Raw genomic sequence first — 21,255 nt, forward strand, 5'->3', positions numbered from 1 at the left:
TAACCAGACATTTGGTTTCAAAGCTCCCAGTGGCTTGATCCAACGGACTCTTTTCAAGTTGGTTTACATTATAATAGCAGTTGTAAGAATAGTTTGCATCATTCCAGTAATCTATAAAGTATTACTGTTGTACCCATTTTATAGATGCAGGTCAGCCCCGTCCAAGTTTTCAGGGCTAATGAGAGTGGCAGAGGTGCAATTCAAATCTAGCTCCATCTAAGGATAAAGCCCCCGTTTCAACCCAGTACCGTCCCTCCTTTTGTGTAAACAAAGCTTTGGTTGAAGACAGGAGTGTTAAATGTCAAGTAGAAATATTTCTGCTAAGATACAAGAAGTGTCACTCAACTTTCTGGGCTTTTGAAAAATTTGAGCAACGGCTCCATCCTTCTAAAATCAAGCATGTTGGAAAAGCCACTATGAAGATTTGTTTTCAAATTTGAGACCCACTCTACGAGGGTGTGCTTGGAGTTGAGCAGACAATGAAAAATCATCCCTAGCTCTACCCACTCACAATCGGTGAGCAGAACTCCAGCTCTCTATCAACCTCCCGGCTCCGGCCGGCAAAAAGGGCTCTCTGCTTTGCATGCGACTGCACAGAGGCAATTTATTTTCTCATTGGAAATGGTGATGCCGAGAGAGCGGAGCCGTGTCACACATGGGGAAGCCACCACTATAGGGAACAGAGGCTCCTTCCAGCTTGGCTCAGCTGCCATCTTTTAGGCAGCTGTGATAGCAGGGAGAATAGTGCATACCCAATCCCTGTCTCAAGCAGGATTGAGAGTGTCTCAAATCCCTGCCTTCTTAGAGAATAATGGCAAGAGTTCGTGGGGGAGAAGGGGAGGGGAACCTCTCCCTTGAAACCTTGACTATTGGGCTCCATAGAGATGGATTAGCATTTCAGAGATTTATTCAGTTTCTTGGGTAGAGACGCTGACTCACAGATACTGTAAGTTTGGGTGTGATAGCTTAGAACTAAATCTGTGTCCTTAAGCAGAATCTCAAACCAATAGTTTTGAGAAGGCATAACAGAGTGCTGTGATAACCCCAAAACTCCATAAATAATGGAGTTGCACCTCTCTTATCCACTAGTCAAGCATCCCCCTTGGCTATCCAGAGCATCTGAAAACACACAAGTATCCCTAGCAGTCACCGGCTCCTGCAGAAATTAAAAAGGCAGGTAGAACCTAGGAAGGAAGGTTATAGAAGGACTGACATGATTGGTGGGTTTGCAATGAAAGGAACCTCTTCATAGGTAGGCAATGGCTCTAGAAATCAATTGCCATTAGGAGTAAAAAGAAGGAATGGGACAGAAAATGAGAATACATAAAACCCACGTCCTAGAAAAACAGGCTAATAGCCGTACTGTTCAATATGTGAGCCATGAATGCAAGTCACATATATAATTTTAAGATTTCTAATAGCCACACTAAAAATAAAAAGAACAGCTAACATTAATTTTAATGATATATTTTACCTAATATAGCCATATTATCATTTCAATATGCAGTCCATGTGTTAAAATTATTGTGGTTTTATATTCTTTTTTACGCTAAGTCTTCAAATTCCAACATGTATTTTGCACTTAAAGCATAGTGCAATTTGGACTAGACACACTTAATGTGATGTGTCTAGTGGCTACTGTATTGGGAGAAAATTCTCAGCTATATGCTCCATGGAATCACAAAGGACATTTATTCCAGCATTGCTTATAAATAGTGAAAAATTGTAAACAATCTAAATGTCCACCAAAAGGTGAAGAAATTAAATTAATTCTATTATATTAAAAATGAACTGTAAAACAGTAAATTAAAATGAATAAATTGAATCTATCTCACTGCAATATCATGCAAAATCATAACACTGAATGGCAAAAGCAATCTGCAGAAACATACTTATACACAGTGACCATTTAGGTGAAGTTTTGTAAATAATCCCTGCAAAAAGTCATATGTTACTTTTTGAAACAAGCATCCCTAATGTGGTAAGAATATATCAGACAAAAGGAACATGTTACATATATGACTGCATGACCAATGTGATCCTACAACATGTACAATCAGAAATATGAGAAATTAAACCCCATTTATATATGATTTATCAAAATGCATAAATGATTCTACTGTCATGTATAACTAGAACAAATTTTTTAAAATTTAATTAAAAAAAGGAACTTGTATGAACTTTAGAATGTGGTTAGTAGTGGGGGAGGAGAAAGGAAGGAAGGAGGGAGGGAAAGAAAAGGATTTTGAGAAATCCACCAGTCTTCCACTGAATATCAAATGTCATATGTACTTTTAAAATAGCCTAACAGGAACACAACAAAATGTTGATATTGTTACAAAAAATGTTATGCTAATATTAATACAGAAACAATGGTTAAACTATTCTCAGTTCTTTTCTGTATATTAAATTTTGTGAAAGAGAGGGGGAGGGAAGACACAAGACACATCAGGGAAAAAAAGAGTAAGATGCAATAGTTTGAACAACTCAGCGCTGGATCCTGGACACGCTCTCCTGGCTCCCAGGGGACCCACGTGTCATCCACTGGTGACACGGGTATCTGCTGCGCCCCTTCCAAATGCAAACGCCGCGGGCCTCTCCGAGATGAGCAGCGCGCTCACAACCGTGAACCTAGTGAAAGAGAAAATACTCCCTTTGTTTTCGAACATTCTATCAAAGCCCAAGAACATTCTGTTTTATCTAAAAGAATCTGTTTTAAACAGTTTATACGGAACTTTGAGCACGTAGGGGAGTGGGAGTTAACCATCTGTGCTCTGGAACCCAGGCCGCGCAGATCCCCTACTGGCAGTCGTGGATAACTGATGAGCTACATTTCCCACTGCAGGCAGGCAGCCCGCGCGACCAGCCCTCCACACTGCGCAGCCTCTTCCGTAACTTTGAACTTGGCTTGCCCACTCAGCTCTAGTTTCCCAGCCACGCCTACCCGCCCTCCCCTGACACACACACACACACACACACACACACACACACACACACACACACACACTCACACACTGGATGCTGGGTTCAGCCTCCTCTCCTCCTTTTTGAGTTCCTTGGACTGGAGGATTCTGTGCAATTGGTGTCTTCCACAAATTTGCAGAGTTCATCATTCTTGTCTCTTTCTGGTCATTTATTACCCATGCATCAAAACACTGATCCCTGGAGGACCCCAGTCCTCTGACCAGGCGATACCCATTTATTCCTAACCTTGCTTATGGTCTGTGTCCTGCCCTTCCCTAAGATTAAAACGTTTCCTCAGTTCCATGGAAATGGCTTCCCATGTTAAACACTATCAGAGATTCTTGTTCAGTGGGGCTGTTGCTTTTTAAGTTTAGGCAATTACCTGTATCACATCCACACAACTTTTTTAAATGCTCTCATTAAAAAAAGAAAAGAAAAGAAGAAGGAAAAATATATCTTTTATACTATATCATATGTATGTATGTAATACATGTGTATATGTGTATATATACATATCATACACATATATACATGATTAATGAAGCAGGAGCTCACAGTCTAGACCCGGTTTTCCAATCTGACAAGTTATTTCACCCTCACTGGTGAATCTATTTTGAGTTTTCTGGGTACCCAAGAAGACTGACCAGCCTTAGGTTTTGGATCCCTTTTGGACTTGCTTATGGGTGTTAGTATGGGCGGTTATTTATAGTCTCAATTCCTCTGCTTTTATTGGGAGATTTTGCACCACATAGAAAGAGCTCCATTTCCTTAAAGAAGTAATTCTTATTTTATGCTCCTGGGTTTTAAAAAATCCAAGATAAAACCCTATGTTGTTTAATAAAAAGTTCAAATAGTCCATCATGGGCCATAAGACTTCTTGCAATCATTTATTTTAAGGAAAGTTAGCATTTTAGATGTTTTAAACATAAACTATTGGGAAAGTACAAGTATAAAGATTTAATTTTCCATCATCCAAACAAGTATTTTGAAACTTTTTTTTTTTTTTTTTTTCAGTGCTGGGGATTGAACCCAGGGCCTCATGCTTGCAAGGCAAGCATTTTGAAACAATTTTTAAAATCTTAAAATCAAGAGACTCTATAAAAGCTCTTTCACCTTGTGGGTATTATTAACATTGCAGAAATAAAAGCAGAGTCACTGCAGACTAATCCCCTTAGTTTGGGAAAAGAGAAAAAGAAACAGGTATTGCCATTTATGTGGCTCCTGAACATTTAAAGTACATTGAAATTGAATATCATCTTTCTGCTGGAATTGTCTCAGGACAAGACTAAGGAAAATAGAAGGAAACATTCTGAGATCTTCCTGACCTGCACTCTGAGGAGTAAAAACTCAGGGATTACCTTCACTTAGAGCTGGATAAAGACATTGTCTCCAAAAAGAAGGGGTCTGTTCACCCACAAACGCTTCCAGGGTCTGGAGGCAAATCACAAACTACTGCAGAGAACATTTTTTTAAGTCCTCTAAAATCTTTTAAAGCAGACTCTAGTTACATAGTGGGTAGATCTTGTTTTGTTCTGTAATTTTAATGCTTTGCTCCCAAGACTATAAAGGAATTTGCAACCCTACATCAGTGAATTCATCCCTTCCTCTTCTTTCTTCAGATCTCTGGCTCTTTCCCTTTTATGCCGTTTTCAGAGTGTTCAGGTCAGCAATAGCATAATACTTTTGTCTCTGGCGGCCTCTTGTGGTCACTCCATCCTACTAACATCAGGCCACACTGCAGCGGAGACTAAATCCCCAGTAAGGAACTTAGCCTTTCTGAGACTGAAAAGCCAAGAACAAATTCACTTTAATCTGTTCCCACAGAATGCCAGTAAACCATTCATCCATTTAGTCAACTATGCTCAAACAGTTCTTAAAACCTTACTAGCAAAACCAACTCATGACTTTATGCTGCTGTAAAGGAAAAGCATCTTCAAAGAGTTCCTCATCAAAGTTCCTGTTCGGGTAGCTACAAGTTGATTCTTGAAGTTTCTTCCTGTTCAGGATGATCAAGCTATTCTCTAAGTGTGTGATGGTTATTTGCCGACTAAGGAAATCTGTCAGAGGATCACATAGTCCAGTGGTCCTTCCTTTCCATGTAAGGGTGAGAGGTGCAGGAACTCGAGCGTTAAATGTGATCTTAGGAGAAATTTGACACTAGACTCAAATTTTTAAAAAACAAAAGCCCAACTATGTGACATTTTGGTCACATTAAAAGGCTAAGTTTACAGAACTAGAGAAGAATTTGATATCTTCCCAGAGGATCAGTAGTCACCTCTAGATATTGTCCCCTGGTGATTGGCATGTCCTTCATTGTCCTCCTCCTCATCCTGTCTGTGTTGTCATGTCATTCCCTCTCAATATGGCACACAAACACTAGCAAATTATCTCAGGCATGGATGACTCTCTTTTTGATTTTATAAACTTAAAAACTAAAACTTAACAAAATTATGTATTAAAATGAAATGGTCTGTTAAGAGTGCTAGCAGAAAATGCAAATGCTCACAGACCAGGCATGCACTGGCAGGAAGACACATGAAGATCAAATGCCCTGGTAGGACTGCCACTGTCCTGCTTTAGACTGTGGCCACCTTGGCATGCAACTCCATTGTTACCAAATTCCCTGATCTTTCAAGAGAAACTTCGTTTCTGTGTGAAATGTCATAATCTTTATACTTGACAACCAGTTCAAACTTGTTTTAAAAATGTGTAAGCTTTTCAAAATAAGACTGTGATCCTGACTCATTTCAAGGACTACTACTTCTGACTTAGTAAGGATAATAGATCTCCTCTTTCCATTTGTTAAATCGTAAACTATATCATACCGAATGAGAATAGTCAATGGTCAGCAATCAAAAGTGATGGGCCCCCATTGAGGTCTTATTCAAAGGCAGAGATCACACAGGAGGCCAACCAGTAGGAATATTAAAGGGCATCATGAAGGCCTATTTCAAATGTAAAAGACCAAGAGGTTCCCCTGTGGGAACACACCAGCCAACTGCTCTGTCCCAGAGAGGTGGGAAAATGGAAGGTGGGAATGAACCCAGATGGGAGTTACAGAAGGATTAATATTCAGCCTGAAGGACACAACCAATAGCCTTAATACTTTTCAACACCTATTAACGTAGATTTTGATCCAAGCTCACACCCCAAACCATATAAGCTCCTAAGCTAGCACAGCAAAATGGGTTTTTCCTGCTACCTGACCCCTTCCTGCATGGCGAGAGTTCCATCTCTTCTCACTTAAATTTACTCTTCCTTTTAATTATTGTCTGTGGGTTTTATTCTTCAAATTAGCAAGACAAGAACCCAGAAGGAAATTGTCCAAGTGGAGAATCTAGTCTTATCTCAAAACTCTGGTTTCAATACAGGACAATGGGAACCAATACTTCTATGGAAAATGAGCACAGCGCCAAACTAACCAGCCTCTAGTTTGGACGGTGACTTACTCTCTTCTCCCACCTCCGATTGCCTTGGGTGAGGATGCTATTTTGACTGGCGCCTCCAGCTGGGTATTTGCCTGTTGGCTCTCAGTCCTGTGCAGGCCAGCTGTGTTCTGTTCTATTTCACAGGGAATAAACTCCTGCAATCTGCAATTCCCACACTGGCTTCCTAGCTGAATTCCAGTTAGGTTCAGCCAAGGAGAGCCACTGGAGAGGGCGGACGCCATTGTTCATTCTCTCTCTCTCTCTCACCTGCTCCCTTCCTCCCTCTTCCAGTGTAGCAGTGCCCCCACCAATGACTAAGCCTGGGAGTCTCTAAGCATGGGATCTGCTCCAAAGCAGGACCTCAGAGGCCTCCTGGTTTTGATTGCCTTGTTCTACTTCCGATCCTCCAGCGGAACTGCTAGTGGATTCCTGCAGTTAGGACTCATCTCACCATCCTCTGGTTGTTTCCCAATCCCTATCCATCTCCCTTATTACCAATTCCTGGATAAATTTTCTCTCTTAAAATGCCTATAGTGTTTCCTTTTCCTGTTTCTAACCTGGCTAGTGGAATACTCACGTTTCTGCTTCTTATTCAGTCATCTAAATAACATTTGGTCACAAGAACTGGTTGCATATGCAAGGAACACCTTGCATCCCCTGCCCTTCTCCCTAAAACTCCAGGGACCTTCTTTTTCAAGTTCACGCTAGCTGTCCCTCCATCAAAAGTTCTTGTAGGATAGTGTTTCCCAAATTTGCTTTAAAAATAAAAGTTGCTTGGATCATTTTAAAACAATTTTCCAACACTTCTCTAAACCAGATGCATCAAGTTTCCTGGAAAGTGACTTGGAAATATGTGCTTTTGACCAACACCCTAGGCGATACTGACCCTCAAGCAAGCTTGAGAAATACTATGAGAGTCACCCAACTGACGCACCTGAGTAGCTGAGGTGCCCTGCCCCAGCTAATCAGCGTGGCTTGAGTGGGCGACAGTTATCTGCCTTCTGAATAGGTTGATAGATAAAAGAAAAATGGTTAAATTATAATTATATAGAAATAGTAAGTTCTGGTGCCCTACTGCCCTCTACAGTGGGTATAGATAATGATACCTTTATATTATTATTGGGGGTGTTGTTGGGGATTGAACCCAGGAGTGTTAAGCACTGAGCTACATCCTCAGTCTTTTTTTTTTATTAATTTTTATTATTTATTTTGAGGGAGGGAATCACTAAGTTGATGAGGCTGGCCTTGAAATTGCCATCCTCCTGCCTCAGCCTCCCAGGTCACTGGGATTACAGGTATGCACCACCATGCTCAACTTTGTACTACGTATTTCAAAAGACTAGAAGAAAAGATTTTGAAAACTTTACCATAAAGAAATAAGTGTCTGAGAAGACAGACAGGTTCAAACTGGTTTTAACATTATGTATATGTGAACATGTATCAAAACATCACATGTATATAATTTTATGTTTTTACTTATCAGTTAAAAATAAAATTAGCTGGGCATGGTGGTGCACACCTGTAATTACAGCAATTAGGAAGCTGAGGCAGGAGGATCACAAGTTTGAAGCCAGCCTTTGCAATTTAGCAAGATTCTAAACAACTTAACATGACCCTATCTCAAAATATAAAATAAAAAGGACTAAAGGTGTGACTCCGTGGTTAAGCACCAGTGGGTTCAATCATTTATTTTGTACCAAAAATAAAAAATAAAAATAAAAAAAATCTAAATTTTAAAATAAGTCACTGATCTCTTCCCTTTTTAAAGACAAAATTAATCTGTCAAAATGGTATAAATAGCAATGAAATTATCCAATAATTTTATAACTGACTGTAATTTAAATGAAAATATTTAGGAGATGGGTAGACTGGACTTTACATATCAGTGATTTTGCTAGTTGGTTGCTCCCTGCAATATGGGATGTAACATAATCCTTTCAATGATTTTTAATTTTAAAGAATACTTGTCTAACATCTTTTATATTGCCAAATATTTTTTAAGTCAGGCAATCTCAAGTGTTGGAGAATATAGAGGAACAAGAAGACCCATGCTGGTAAAATTAATGTAATTCTCTTTGGTTCTTAAAACTAATAAGCTTGATCTCTTAGATATATAAATTATTTAAAGCATGCAAAACCACGGACTGGGGATGTAACTCACTTGACAAGCCCTGGGTTCAATTCTCAGCACTGTCAAAAATAAAATATGCAAAACCATACTAAACATAATGATGCTAGACATTTGATACAAATATAGAAAATAAAAGCATAAAACGTGGCAAGAAAGGCCCTGTGAACCTGAGAACACAGAGCCAAGCTCTGACTTGCCTTAAAGCTTTTATCTTCTCTCTGGTCAGTTCTACTTCCAGCTCTCAGCTCATCCTTGAGTCATCAGAATGAGGGTCACACTCTCCTTCCTCAAAGAGGATTTCCTAGACCATCCTCAGCCCTCTCCATTTGCTTCCTATAAATCATATCCTTTCCCCCACAACCTGCTTATGTATAGTTACTTGTTTATTATAGACAGGCAAGATAGCACTCTCTCCCTCTCATTGTTCAAATCCCCAGCAAACTATCTTCATATTCCATAGTGACCTTCTTTCTGAATACCAAGTCCAAAGTGGTGACATCAGGAAAGAAGGGACAGGGGGATTGGCACGAGGGTTCAATAAGGAGTTCAATGCAAAAATATTATTTTGACCTGAGAAAAATAAAATTTGAAGTAAAATAGAATGCACCTGCATGTTAACATTTGTTCTTTTTTTGTTTTGTTTTGCTACACTAGGGATTAAACCCAGGGCACCCTACAACCAAGCCACACCCCCAGCCATTTTTATTTTTTATTTTGAGATAGGGTCTCACTAAGTTGCTGAGGCTGGCCTCAAACTTCTGATCCTCTTACCTCAACTGCGGCACCTGACCACATGTCTACATTTGTGCGTTCAGGGTGGTGGGTATCTGGTTGTTATTACTGTATTTTCTGAGGTTTCCGTCTTTTTCCATATTAAACTAAAGATTCTGGCTTTGTAGAGGGTCAAGAGAAGAAACAGAGAAGGCTGTTAACAGTGGGGTCCCACAGAGGGCATTCAATAGTGCCTTGAACCAGATGGAAGCAATGAAATTAGAAGCCAATGCACTCCACATGTATTTCAGAGGATGCACTAATGTTGTGGATGGAATTGAAGGAAAAATTAGAATCAAGGTTATGCCTGGGCCTGGAAGTCAAGCAGCTGAGAAGACAAAATTTACAGGGATTCAGAAGACTGAACAGGAAAGGTTATAGAGAGAAGCTGGTGAGGATGGATGTCAAAAATCCAGAGTTCACCCAAACTGTGCTTACTGCTGTTAAGTCTGGGAGTCACTTAAATGTCTGAACAGAGATGTCAAAAAGGCAACTGGACACCTGGACCTAGGGTTCAGGGAAGGAGTCAGCACTGCAGAGATAAAGTAGGAAATGATCAGACATGGAGGCATCCAAGCCAAGACTGGATAAGATCATGATGAGACGAAGTAGGTAAAGGAAAGAAGGCAAGACTCCTGCACTCACCTACCAAACATGAGGGAGCCCCAGTGGAAAAGCAGGATGGGTAGAAGTAAAACGAGGTTGTCACCAAACTCAACAGTGAAACAAGTAAAAGGAAGATGTAATTAAATTAGATTTGACAACATGATCATTAGTGATTAAGACTACAGCAGTATCCATAGCAGAGCACAGGTAAAAGCCAAGAGATGGAAAAGCGAATGAACTTTTCAATTTGAAATGTTGCATGATATAACTTAATTTTAATTTAATATTAGCTCTTAGAAGGCAGATAAGAAAATGAAGACAGCCAGAGTAAACAGCTCAAGAAGTTTTGCTCAGGCAAAGAGCACAGATGGAGTTGTGACAGAAGCAGGAATTTGTATCAAGGAAGGTAGGTTCTTGTTTTGCTTTCTCAAATCTTTGAGATGAGAAATATGTCAGCATGATTACAGAATGATCCAACAGAAAGGGAGAAATCAAAGATGAAACAAGAACAAAACGATTGCATGAACAAAGTTATCGGGAAGGCGAAGGGAAGGTATTCTAGCCCACACTAAGGATGCGTCTTTCACTACAGCAGAAAACAAAGAACGTGAATGTGAGAGTGGAGAGGTTTGAAGGTCTGAGCTCGAGAAAGGAGAATGTTCCTGAAGGAGGCAATGAGGTCACTTACCAACAGAAGAGGAAGGGGGATGTTACAGGAAGTTTGAGAAAATAGAAGTCACCTTAGAGAGTAAAAAGGAAACCTGGTAGGGAGAAGGGCAAGATTTCAATGTCCTATGCCTATTTAAAATCAGGGATCACAAACTTCAAGTGTAACGAGTCAGCCTGAATGCATTTTTTCTAGCAATAGTCTGTTCTAATATAAGCATGAAGAAGACAGGCAACTGAGTTTAGCCAGGCTTGGGACAACCATGGGGAAATGAAAGAGAGAAGGACAAGTGCGTTGAAGATGTTTGCAAGAGCATGATCATGAAATTGGAAGATGGAAAAAACAGGATAGTGAAATCAACACATAGGAAAGACTTCTGGTTACAGTGGTAGATTGAACATTTGCATAAACATTTTCAGACTCTCCACTCAAATTATAATATAGAATTTTAAACATACACAAACATTCAAAGACAAGAAAAGGGGAGAGAAACCAATGCAGAGAGCAGTAAATAATAATCAGTAAGGTGAAAACCAGATAGTTGTATGGACTAACCAGCAAAAACACAAAAGAATACTGACTGTTGCATGCCAGCTGTGATGGTTAGATGTGTGTTTATTTGTTTGTTTGTTTGTTGTTTTGGTATTGGGATTGAACCCAGGGACACTTAACCACTAAGCTACATCCCCCAGTCCTTTCTTTTATTTCTCATTTAGAGACAGAGTCTCACTAAATTGCTTAGGGCCTCACTAAGTTCCTGAGACTGGCTTTGAACTTGTGATCCTCCTGCCCCAGCCTCCCAAGTCACTGGGATTACAGGTATGTGCCGCTGCACCCAGCTTATTTTGGGTGTCAACTTGGCCAGGTTGAAGGATGCCTAGAGTATCAGTAAAACACACTTCTGAGTATGTCTGAGGATTTTCCAGAGAAGAGTGGCATGTGGGTCTGCAAACTGAGTGGGGAACCCACTCTGAATGTGGGAAGCACCACCCAATAGGCTGGGGATCCAGATGAATCATAAAAACAGAAACTTGCTCTCTGACACACTCTCTCTCTCTCTCTCTCTCTCTCTCTCTCTCTCTCTCTCTCTCTCTCTCTCTCTCTCTCTCATTTTTCTGCTGCTGTTGCACTTGGGACATCAGATTCAGGTTCTTAACCTTTGAACATGGAATTCCAGCAGCTCTCCAGAGGAGGTTTGGACCTTCAGCCTCAGACTGAGGTGGCATCATTGGACTCTCTCTGGTTCTGAGACTTCCAGTTTCTTGGACTGAACATCTGTTATGGTTTAGCTATAAGGTGTCTCTCAGAAGCTCATGTGTGAAACAGTGCAAGAAAGTTAAGAGGTAAAATAATTGGGTTATAACAGCCTTAACCTAATCAGTGCATTATCCACTTGAATGGATTGACTGGGTTGTAAGTATAGACAGGTAGGGTGTGGTTGGAGGAGGTGAGTCTCTGGGGACATGGGTTTGGGGTATATATTTTGTCCTTAGAGAACACAGTGTCTCTCTTTCTCTCTCTGTTTGTCTCTCTTTCTCTCTCTCTCTCATTCCTAGTGCCATGTCCTGAGCTGTAGTCCTCCACCATGCCCTTCTGCCATGATATTCTGCCTCACCTTGGGCCCACAGCAATGGTGCCTGCTGTCTGTGGACTGAAACCTCTGAACCTGTGAGCCCTAAATAAACTTTTCCTTCTCTAAAAGTGTTCTTTTCAGGTCTTTTGGTCACAGCAGCGAAAAAGTCAACTAAAACCGCATCTAGCAGCTCTCTGGCTCTTCTGTAACTGGCTATTGTGGAACTTTTGAGCCTCTCTGATCATGTGAACTAATCTAATAAATCCACTCTTAAGGTTTCTGTTTCTCTGGAGACACCTGACTGATAAACCAGTGATTTGGGGTGTTGGGACAATGACTAAAAACAAGCAAATTTTCAATGAAACTCATGCCACAAAGCCCTTAAAAGTTTCAGAAATTAGAATTCAGGTAACTCTGAAAGAAGAAAGAGATACTAGATGATGCTAGAAATAACATGGCTAGTTGAAAGTCTGCCTAAGAAGTAACTGACCTCCTAAGACTTCTCTTCCTTTCCCCCTTCCTGAAGATACCCCTTCCTAAACCCCAGCAAAAGAGTGAGGTCCTATTCTCTGGAAAGGGAAATAAATAAAAGGACCCAACTGGGAGACACAAGGCCAGCTGAGTGTTAACTAGAAGTTAAAAAGAGGATTTTCAGTGTAAGTTTTTTATTCGGTGGAATATGACCCTTCATCAGTGCCATCCTGACTCAGGTCCCAGAATGTGGCACACAAGCTCATTGTTAACAGCAGCAAAAAAATAAAACAAAACACCCAAAAAAAATCTGATAAAAATGTGAAAAAGCTATACTCTTAAACTAAATGTTAAAAGACAATGAAAGATGACAAAACAAGGTAATAGAGATGTTAGAATTATCTAACAATTTTAAGACAGCCATAATAAAAATACTTCAAAGACCAATTACAAAAACACATGAAACTAGGACAAAATAGAAATCCTTAGCAAAGGCATAGAAATTCTCAGGAAATAAGCAAAGGATGTAAAGCAAAATCAAATTGATATTTTATAGCTGAAAAATTTCAATAATCAAAATTAAAATCTCAGTAGGTAGGCTCAACAGAAAAACAGAAGAAATATAGGAAAGCAGCAATGAACTGAAAGGTACAACAATAGAAATTCCCCAATCTAAAACACACACACACACACACACACACACACACAATAGAAAAAAAGAGCTTTGGGAACCTATGAGACTAAAACACATTGTCAGAGTCATGAAAGGAGAGGAGAAAAAAGGTAGGATATTTTTTAAAGTATGCAAATAAATTACAGCTGAAAATTTCTCATATTTGGCAAAAGTCATAAAACCACAGGTTTTAGAAAATAACTGTTATGGTTTGGATGTGAGGAGTCCCCTAAAAACTACATGTGAGACAATGCAAGAAGATTTGGAGGAGAAATTATTGATAATTAATTAGCCTTAACCTAATCAGTGAATTAATCCTGGATGAGATTAACTGAATGGTAACTGGAGACAGGAGAGGTGTGGCTGGAGGAGGTAGAGCATTGGGGGCACGGCTTTGGGGTATATATTTTGTATCTGGCAAGTGGAGTCTCTCTCTACTTTCTGATTATCCTGTGAGCTACTTCTCTCTACCACACCAGATGTTCAACCTCATCTTGAACCCCAAGGAATGGAATCTACTGTCTATGGATTGAGACCTCTGAAACCATGAGCCCCTAAATAAACTTTTTCTCCACTAAAATTGTATTGGTTGGGTCTTTTAGTCACCGCAGCAAAACAGTTGACTAAGATAATAACCAAATCTTAAATAGTTTAAAGCCCAAGAAATCCATACCAAACACTAGGTGCAGAGAAGCACACTCATAATCCCAGCAACTTGGGAGACTGGGGCAGGTGGGATGTGGCTGGCCTGGGCAACTTAGTAAGCCCCATGGCAAAATAAAAAATAAAAAGTGATGCAGATGTACTCAGTGGTAAGGCACTCCTTGGTTTAATCTCCAGTACTGCAAAGGAAGGAAAGAAAGAAGGAAGGAAACAATAAATTCATACCAGCTTGCATCTCCCTTTTCTGGGAGATGTTGATAATGTGTGAAGCTATGCATGTATAGGTGCTGGAGATGTCTTGGAACTCTCTGTACCTTCTAATCAATGCTTCTGTGAACATAAAAGCTCTTAAATATTCTGTTTTTTAAAAAGTGTTCATGAAACCCACAGATAGACAGTACAGAGAAATGAAAAAAAGATAACAGAAAACAAAACCAAATAAGCAAATAAAAGGAGGACTTAATTGACAGAATATAAATAATGATACTAAATGTAAAGTGTTTAAATACACCAATTAAAAGAGAATGGATCTAGAAAAATCACTCAACAATATGCTGTACACAAGAAGTTCAATTCAAATATAAGGATATAATAAGGTTGAAAGTAAAAGGGTATGTATCATGCAAACATCCATCAAAGAAAACAGAAGTGATTATATTAATATCAGGTAAAGTAGACTTCAAGATGAAGAAAACTACCAAAACCAGAAAGTGGCATTATATAATGATAAAAGAGACAGTTCTCTAAGAAGACATAGTAATCCTAGGTATGTATGTACCCAAGAGCAGAGCAGCAAAATTAGACAAATCTACAACAGTGTAGACTTCAGTCATCCTCTCTCAGCAATTGATGAGAAAGCTAGATAAAAAATAGGACATAAAATAACTCAACAACACATCCATTCAACAGAATCTCATCAATATTTATAGAACACTCCACCCAATAATAGAATATATGTTTTTCAAGTGTTCATGGAATATATACCAAGGTAGACTATGTCCTTACCACTGAGCTATATTCCTATCCTTTTTTTTTATTTTGCAATGGGCCTTTAACAAACTTAAAAGAAATCATAGAGAGTGCCTTTAACTACAAGGTAAGCAACTAAAATTCAATAACAGATAACAGAAAAGTCTTCAAACAAAACACTTCCAAATTTTGAATGAATCAAAGATGAAGTATTTAAAGAAATCAAAAGATAAATTGAACTGATTGAAAATGAAAGTACAACATATCAAATGGTAGAACACAGCTAAGCAGTGCTTCGAGGAACTCTTACTGTACTAATTGTATACATTAGAAAAGCTGTAAGGTCTCAAATCAATAATCTAAGCTCCCAACTCAAGAACCCAAAAAGACAAGAAAAATAAACCCAAAGAAAGAAGGCATAATAAAGATGAGAGCAGAAATCAAACAGCTGGTTCTTTAAAAGATCAATTTAAAAATAATACACAAATTACCAATATCAGGAATTAAACAGGTGATATTACAACAGACATTGCAGACATAAGAAAATATTGTGAACAATTCCACACACAGATATGACAACAGATAAACTGTCCCACTTTCTCAAGATAGTTTCATTGGAAAATTCTAGCAGTGTTTAAAGAACTAATACCAACTGTACTCAATCTCTTCAAGAAAACAGAAGTGAATGGAACACATCCCAATTCATTTTGTGAAGCTAATATTACTCCAATACCCTGAATATGACCAACTTATATCCTTCATTAGTATAGATGTGAAAATTTTTAACATAATTTTGCAAATAAAATTAAGTAGTATATAAAAGGAATGATATACAATGACCAAATGAGGGTTACAAGGCTATTTCAATATGCAAAATTAACTTGCATACTACAGTAACAAGTTAAAGAAAAATCACATGATCATATTAATCAATACAAATCCAATACTCACTCATGATTTAAAAGAAAAATTCTCAAAAAATAGTAATAGACCCTAAAAACTGGAACAAGGCAGGGATGCCCTCTTTCACCACTTCTATTCAACATTGTGCTTGAAACTCTAGCCAGAGCAATTAGACAGACCAAAGAAACTAAAGGGATACAAATAGGAAAAGAAGAACTCAAACTATCCCTATTGGCTGATGACATGATTCTATAATTAGAGGAACCAAGAAATTCCACCAGAAAACTTTTAGAACTCATAAGTGAATTCAGTAAAGTAGCAGGATATAAGATCAATGCTTATAAATCTAATGCATTTTTATACATACGTGATGAATCTTCAGAAAGAGAAGTTAGGAAAACTACTCCATTCACAATAGCCTCAAAAATAAATAAAATACTTGGGAATCAACCTAACAAAAGAGATGAAAGACCTCTACAATGAGAACTACAGAACACTAAAGAAAGAAATTAAAGAAAACCTTAGAAGACGGAAAGATCTCCCATGTTCTTGGATAGGAAGAATTAATATTGTCAAACTGGCCGTACTACCTAAAGTGCTATACAGATTCAATGCAATTCCAATTAAAATCCCAATGATGTACCTTACAGAAATAGAGCAATCAATCATGAAATTCCTCTGGAAGAATAAGAAACCCAGAATAGCTAAAGCAATCCTTAGCAGGAAGAGTGAAGCAAGGGATATTGCAACACCAGAACTTCAATTATACTACAAAGCAATAGTAACAAAAACCACATGGTATTGGTACCAAAATAGACAGATAGATCAATAGTACAGAATAGAGGACACGGACACAAACCCAAATAAATACAATTTTCTCATACTAGACAAAGGGGCCAAAAATATGCAATGGAGAAAAGATAGCCTCTTCCACAAATGGTGCTGGAAAAACTGGAAATCCATATGCAGCAGAATGAAATTAAACCCCTATCTCTCACCCTGCACAAAACTCAACTCAAAATGGATCAAGGACCTTGGAATAAGACCACAGACCCTGCACCTTATAGAAGAAAAAGTAGGTCCAAATCTTCAGCATGTCAGCTTAGGATCAGACTTCCTTAAAAGGACTCCCATAGCACAAAAAATAAAAGCAAGAATCAATAACTGGAATAGATTCAAACTAAACAGCTTTCTCTCAGCAAAGGAAACTATAAGCAATGTGAACAGAGAGCCTACAGAGTGGAAGAAAATCTTTGCCACTCATACTTCAGATAGAGCACTAATTTCCAGAATCTATAAAGAACTCAAAAAACTCTACACCAAGAATACAAATAATCCAATCCAAATGGGCTAAGGAAATGAACAGACACTTCACAGAAGAAGATCTACAAGCAATCAACAGATATATGAAAAAAATGTTCAACATCTCTATTAATAAGAGAAATGCAAATCAAAACTACCCTAAGATTCCATCTCACCCCAATTAGAATGGTGAATATCAAGAATACAAGCAACAATATGTGTTGGCGAGGATGTGGGGGAAAAGGTACACTCATACATTGCTGGTGGGGTTCCAAATTAGTGCAGCCACTCAGGAAAGCAGTGTGGAGATTCCTTAGAAAACTTGGAATGGGGCTGGGGAGATAGCTCAGTCAGTAGAGTGCTTGCCTTGCAAATCCAAAGCCCTGGGTTCAATCCCCAGCACCACAAAAAAAAAAGAAAAAAGAAAAAAGAAAACTTGGAATGGAACCACCATTTGACCCAGCTATCCCACTCCGTGGCCTATACCCAAAGGACTTAAAATCAGCATACTACAGTGATGCAGCCACCTCAATGTTCATAGCTGCTCAATTCACAATAGCCAGATTGTGGAACCAACCTAGATGCCCTTCAATTGATGAATGAATAAAGAAACTGTGGTATATATATACAATGGAATATTACTCAGTCATAAAGAAAAATAAAATTATGGCATTTGCAGGCAAATGGATGAAACTGGAGAATATCATGTTTTTGAGATAAGTCAACCTCAAAAAAAACAAAGGATGAATGATCTCACTGATAAGTGGATGATGACACATAATGGGGCGTGTGAGGGAGGTAAGAATGGAGGGAAGAGGGACTGTATAGAGGGGAAAATAGGGGTGGCAGGGGAGGAAAAAATAACAGAATGAATCAAACACCATTACCCCATGTAAATGTATGATTACACAAATGGTATGCCTCTACTTCATGTATAGAGAAACAAGATGTATCCCATTTGTTTACAATAAAATAAATTTTTAAAAAATACTAATAGACCTAAGGTTTCTAGCATAATTAATGGTAAGATACTGAATGCTCTTCCCATAAGATTAGGAACAAGGCACTGATACCTGTTCTCACCACTCTTAGTAAACAGAATGCTGTAAGTTCTATCCAGAGCTATAAGGCAAAAAAAGGGAGTAAAATACGTATAGATCAGAAAAGAAGAAATAAATCTGTTCCTATTTTCAGATGATACAATTATCTACATAGAAAATTCCAAGGAATCTCAATAATAAATACTTCAAGAACTAATAAATGAGTTCCACAAGATTATAGGAGACACGATAAACATAGAAATTTTAATTATACTTTTTTTTTTTTGCGGTACTGGGGATCGAACTCAGGGTGTTGTGCTTGCAAGGCAAGCACTCTACCAGCTGAGCTATCTCCCCAGTCCTTAATTATACTTTTATATACCAGCAATTAACATTTTGGCAACAAATTTAAAAATACAATATGATTTCTAATCTCTCAAATAAATAGGTATAAATCTAAAGAAATATGTATAGGACTTGTATACTGAAAAGTTCACAAAACAGATGAATGGTATCAAAGAAGATCTAAATAAATGGGAAAACATACCATTTCATGGATTGGAAAATTCAGTGTGATAAATATGTCAGTTCTCTCTAAATTTATATATAGCTTAATGTAATTCCTACTAAAGTTCCAAAAAGAATTTATGCTGAAATTTATATAGAACACAAGAATTTAAAATAACTACTTTGGAAGAAGAGAGTGAGAGAAATTGGTCTATCCAATTTCAAAATTTATAATGTAGCTACTGTACACAATCTTCATTAGGTATGGTGAATTAAAGAAGAAAAATCACACATGTGATATTCTACTTGGCATTGGTCAACATTTTTAATATGATAAATATAGAATCCCCAAAGGTGTTTCAACAGTGTAATAAGATTTAGGTGAGTCTATGTAATATGATAAACCTAAGTAAAAATCAAAACACTGAGTCTCTCATTTGTCTTTGAAACTGATAGACAATAATCTGATTTTGCATTTTCTCTTAATAATATGGTTCACTATGTTTGCTTTTAGGAAAACAATTTGGAAAGCATAAAGTGCCTAGTTGTTCAGAACAAAGCTAGTTGTTCAGAACAAAGCTAGTTGTTCTGAAAATATCCTCATAAATTAGTGTACGGATCTCAAGAGGGAAGACAAAAACAAATGTGTTATAGGGAATTAGAAATTTTGATTATATTTACCAGATAGAACTGAAATTTCTACTCCTAACAAGATGGTAAGTTACATAGTAATCAAGAAACTGTATAGTTATATTTTATATCTTTTTGCCTGACAACACTGACAAAGATTTACAGTTTTAAAAAAAGGTAGAAGAGCATTTATGTTTAATTACTCCAAGTCTGAAGGTGAAAAGAACTCTAACAGAATGTATCCTCCAAAAATAACCATCATCTTCCTAAAGACAAGTGAGATGAGAATATAACTGGTGAGAGACAGCTCTGGCATCCCTACTGCAGTATAATAAAAAGACCAGGGACCTGGGGAAGACCAAGAAATGGGTCACAGGCATTTGCTGGTTGCTGAGGACTGCTAAAGAAGATGGAGGCTTCAATGCAATAATAAGCACTTGAGCACAACATTCACATGTTGACTCTCACATGTGAGTATCCATCAGTCACCTAGTGGGTTTGAGGAAACTCAGATGTCTGAGTACCCTATCCAGAGTGTTAGATTCATTGGTTTGGGGAGGGGATAAGAGTCTGCATTCCCAAGTTCCTGGATGCTGCTGACATTGCTGGTCCAAGCACCATACTTGGAAAACCACTGAATTAGAGAAACACATTTGTTGAGCAAATCACAAAATAATATCTTTCTCCCGATGTGCTGGTATGCTTCCCTTTATCAGAAACAATGTGTTTCCCCTTCTTAGAACTATATTTTTATAACCAATTATATTTAATGTCAACTAAGGTCTGGGGATACATCTATATTCCAGTCCCTCAGTGGTTTCTAATTTTACTCAAAGAAGCTTCCATTTCTAAGAGGAAGAAAGTGCAATGAACAACTAAATGAATAAATGACTACAGGGCAGGCCCAAGATGGCTATAGTCAGGCTCCCTTGCAGAGACTTGCAGCCAGTTGTTTTAGTGTGAAGCCAGAGGATAAGAATCTAGAGGAGAACCTGCCTGAAGGAAGACAACACAGAGAAAATTGAGCAGAAATGGAAAGAGACGGAGCTCACCAACATCTCTGAGGCCCTGAATCCAGCATGCCGGAAGCTGATACCCCCAGCCTTTTCAGTTACGAGAGATCATACATGGCTGTTTGGTCTTGAGTCAGGTTGAGTTGGGCTGTCTGTCACTCAAAATGGAATGAGTTCTTTTGGAACATTTATAAACCTAGGTCTTAGTAGTCAGCACTCACCTGATCTGTTCTTGCTCCCCTCTACTCTCACTTTAGTTTCTTTCAAAGAACTTAAACTTGAGTGGGGGGAAGACCAGTGAAAGGATGTATGTGAAGTGGTGAAAAGAGGAAACGGCTAGGAGTCCAGGACCAGAGAGTCTGGTCAAGTCAGGTCCCAACTGCATCAAAGGGGGAACCACCAGAGAGCGCGACTTCATTCTGCCACTCCAGGATCATAGCCCTCAGTTGCTGTCGGGTAGCTTCCCTCTGTAACTTGTCTGTCACAGTTGCCCCACTGTCATTTCTCTGCCTTGGGTCCCCACTTCCTCATAACTCTGCTTCTCCATGGCCCCTCTGAGCTCCCACTCTTCCTCAAGGTTCCCCTTCACACGGTCCTTCAGCTTCCACCCTGGCTCCTCACAGCCTCTCTGTCTTGGTGTTTCCTAGTCCAAGGTCGTAAGAGAGAATCTGATTGGCCCAGTTCCTCTCTGTGTGCAGGTTAACCTCCCAGGTTGCTGACAACCCACCACTTGACTGCCCTGTGGTTAGTAAGCACTTTTCTATTCTGTGAACTACAAGCAGGATGGGATCCCTTGCTGTTTTTTGTTTTGTTTTGTTTTGTTTTGTTTGTTGTTGTTGTTGTTGTTTTTTAAAAAGGGACTGTGAGCAAGGGAAACCCTATGTCTGACTTGTTTCCCCCCAACACAAAAAAATGCCTGTTTTACTTTCTGCCTAGAGGTCCTT

The 21,255-nt window shown here is 38.7% G+C and overlaps 1 protein-coding gene across 4 annotated transcripts in view; it reads right to left on the bottom strand.

Annotated features, from left to right (window-relative positions):
• Positions 1-2,472: 2,472 nt before the first annotated feature.
• Positions 2,473-21,255, bottom strand: part of Il20rb (interleukin 20 receptor subunit beta) — a 114,838-nt gene continuing 96,055 nt past the window's right edge. For all 4 annotated transcript variants that reach the window (XM_047565319.1, XM_047565320.1, XM_047565314.1 and 1 more), the window contains one exon: positions 2,473-2,631. In XM_047565319.1, the coding sequence (XP_047421275.1) occupies positions 2,488-2,631 (144 nt within the window). In that variant the 3' untranslated portion in view covers positions 2,473-2,487. The remainder of the gene's footprint in view (positions 2,632-21,255) is intronic.

The sequence above is a fragment of the Sciurus carolinensis genome, chromosome 9 (genome assembly GCF_902686445.1).
Source record: "Sciurus carolinensis chromosome 9, mSciCar1.2, whole genome shotgun sequence".
In the NCBI taxonomy this organism is placed as follows: Eukaryota; Metazoa; Chordata; class Mammalia; order Rodentia; family Sciuridae; genus Sciurus; species Sciurus carolinensis.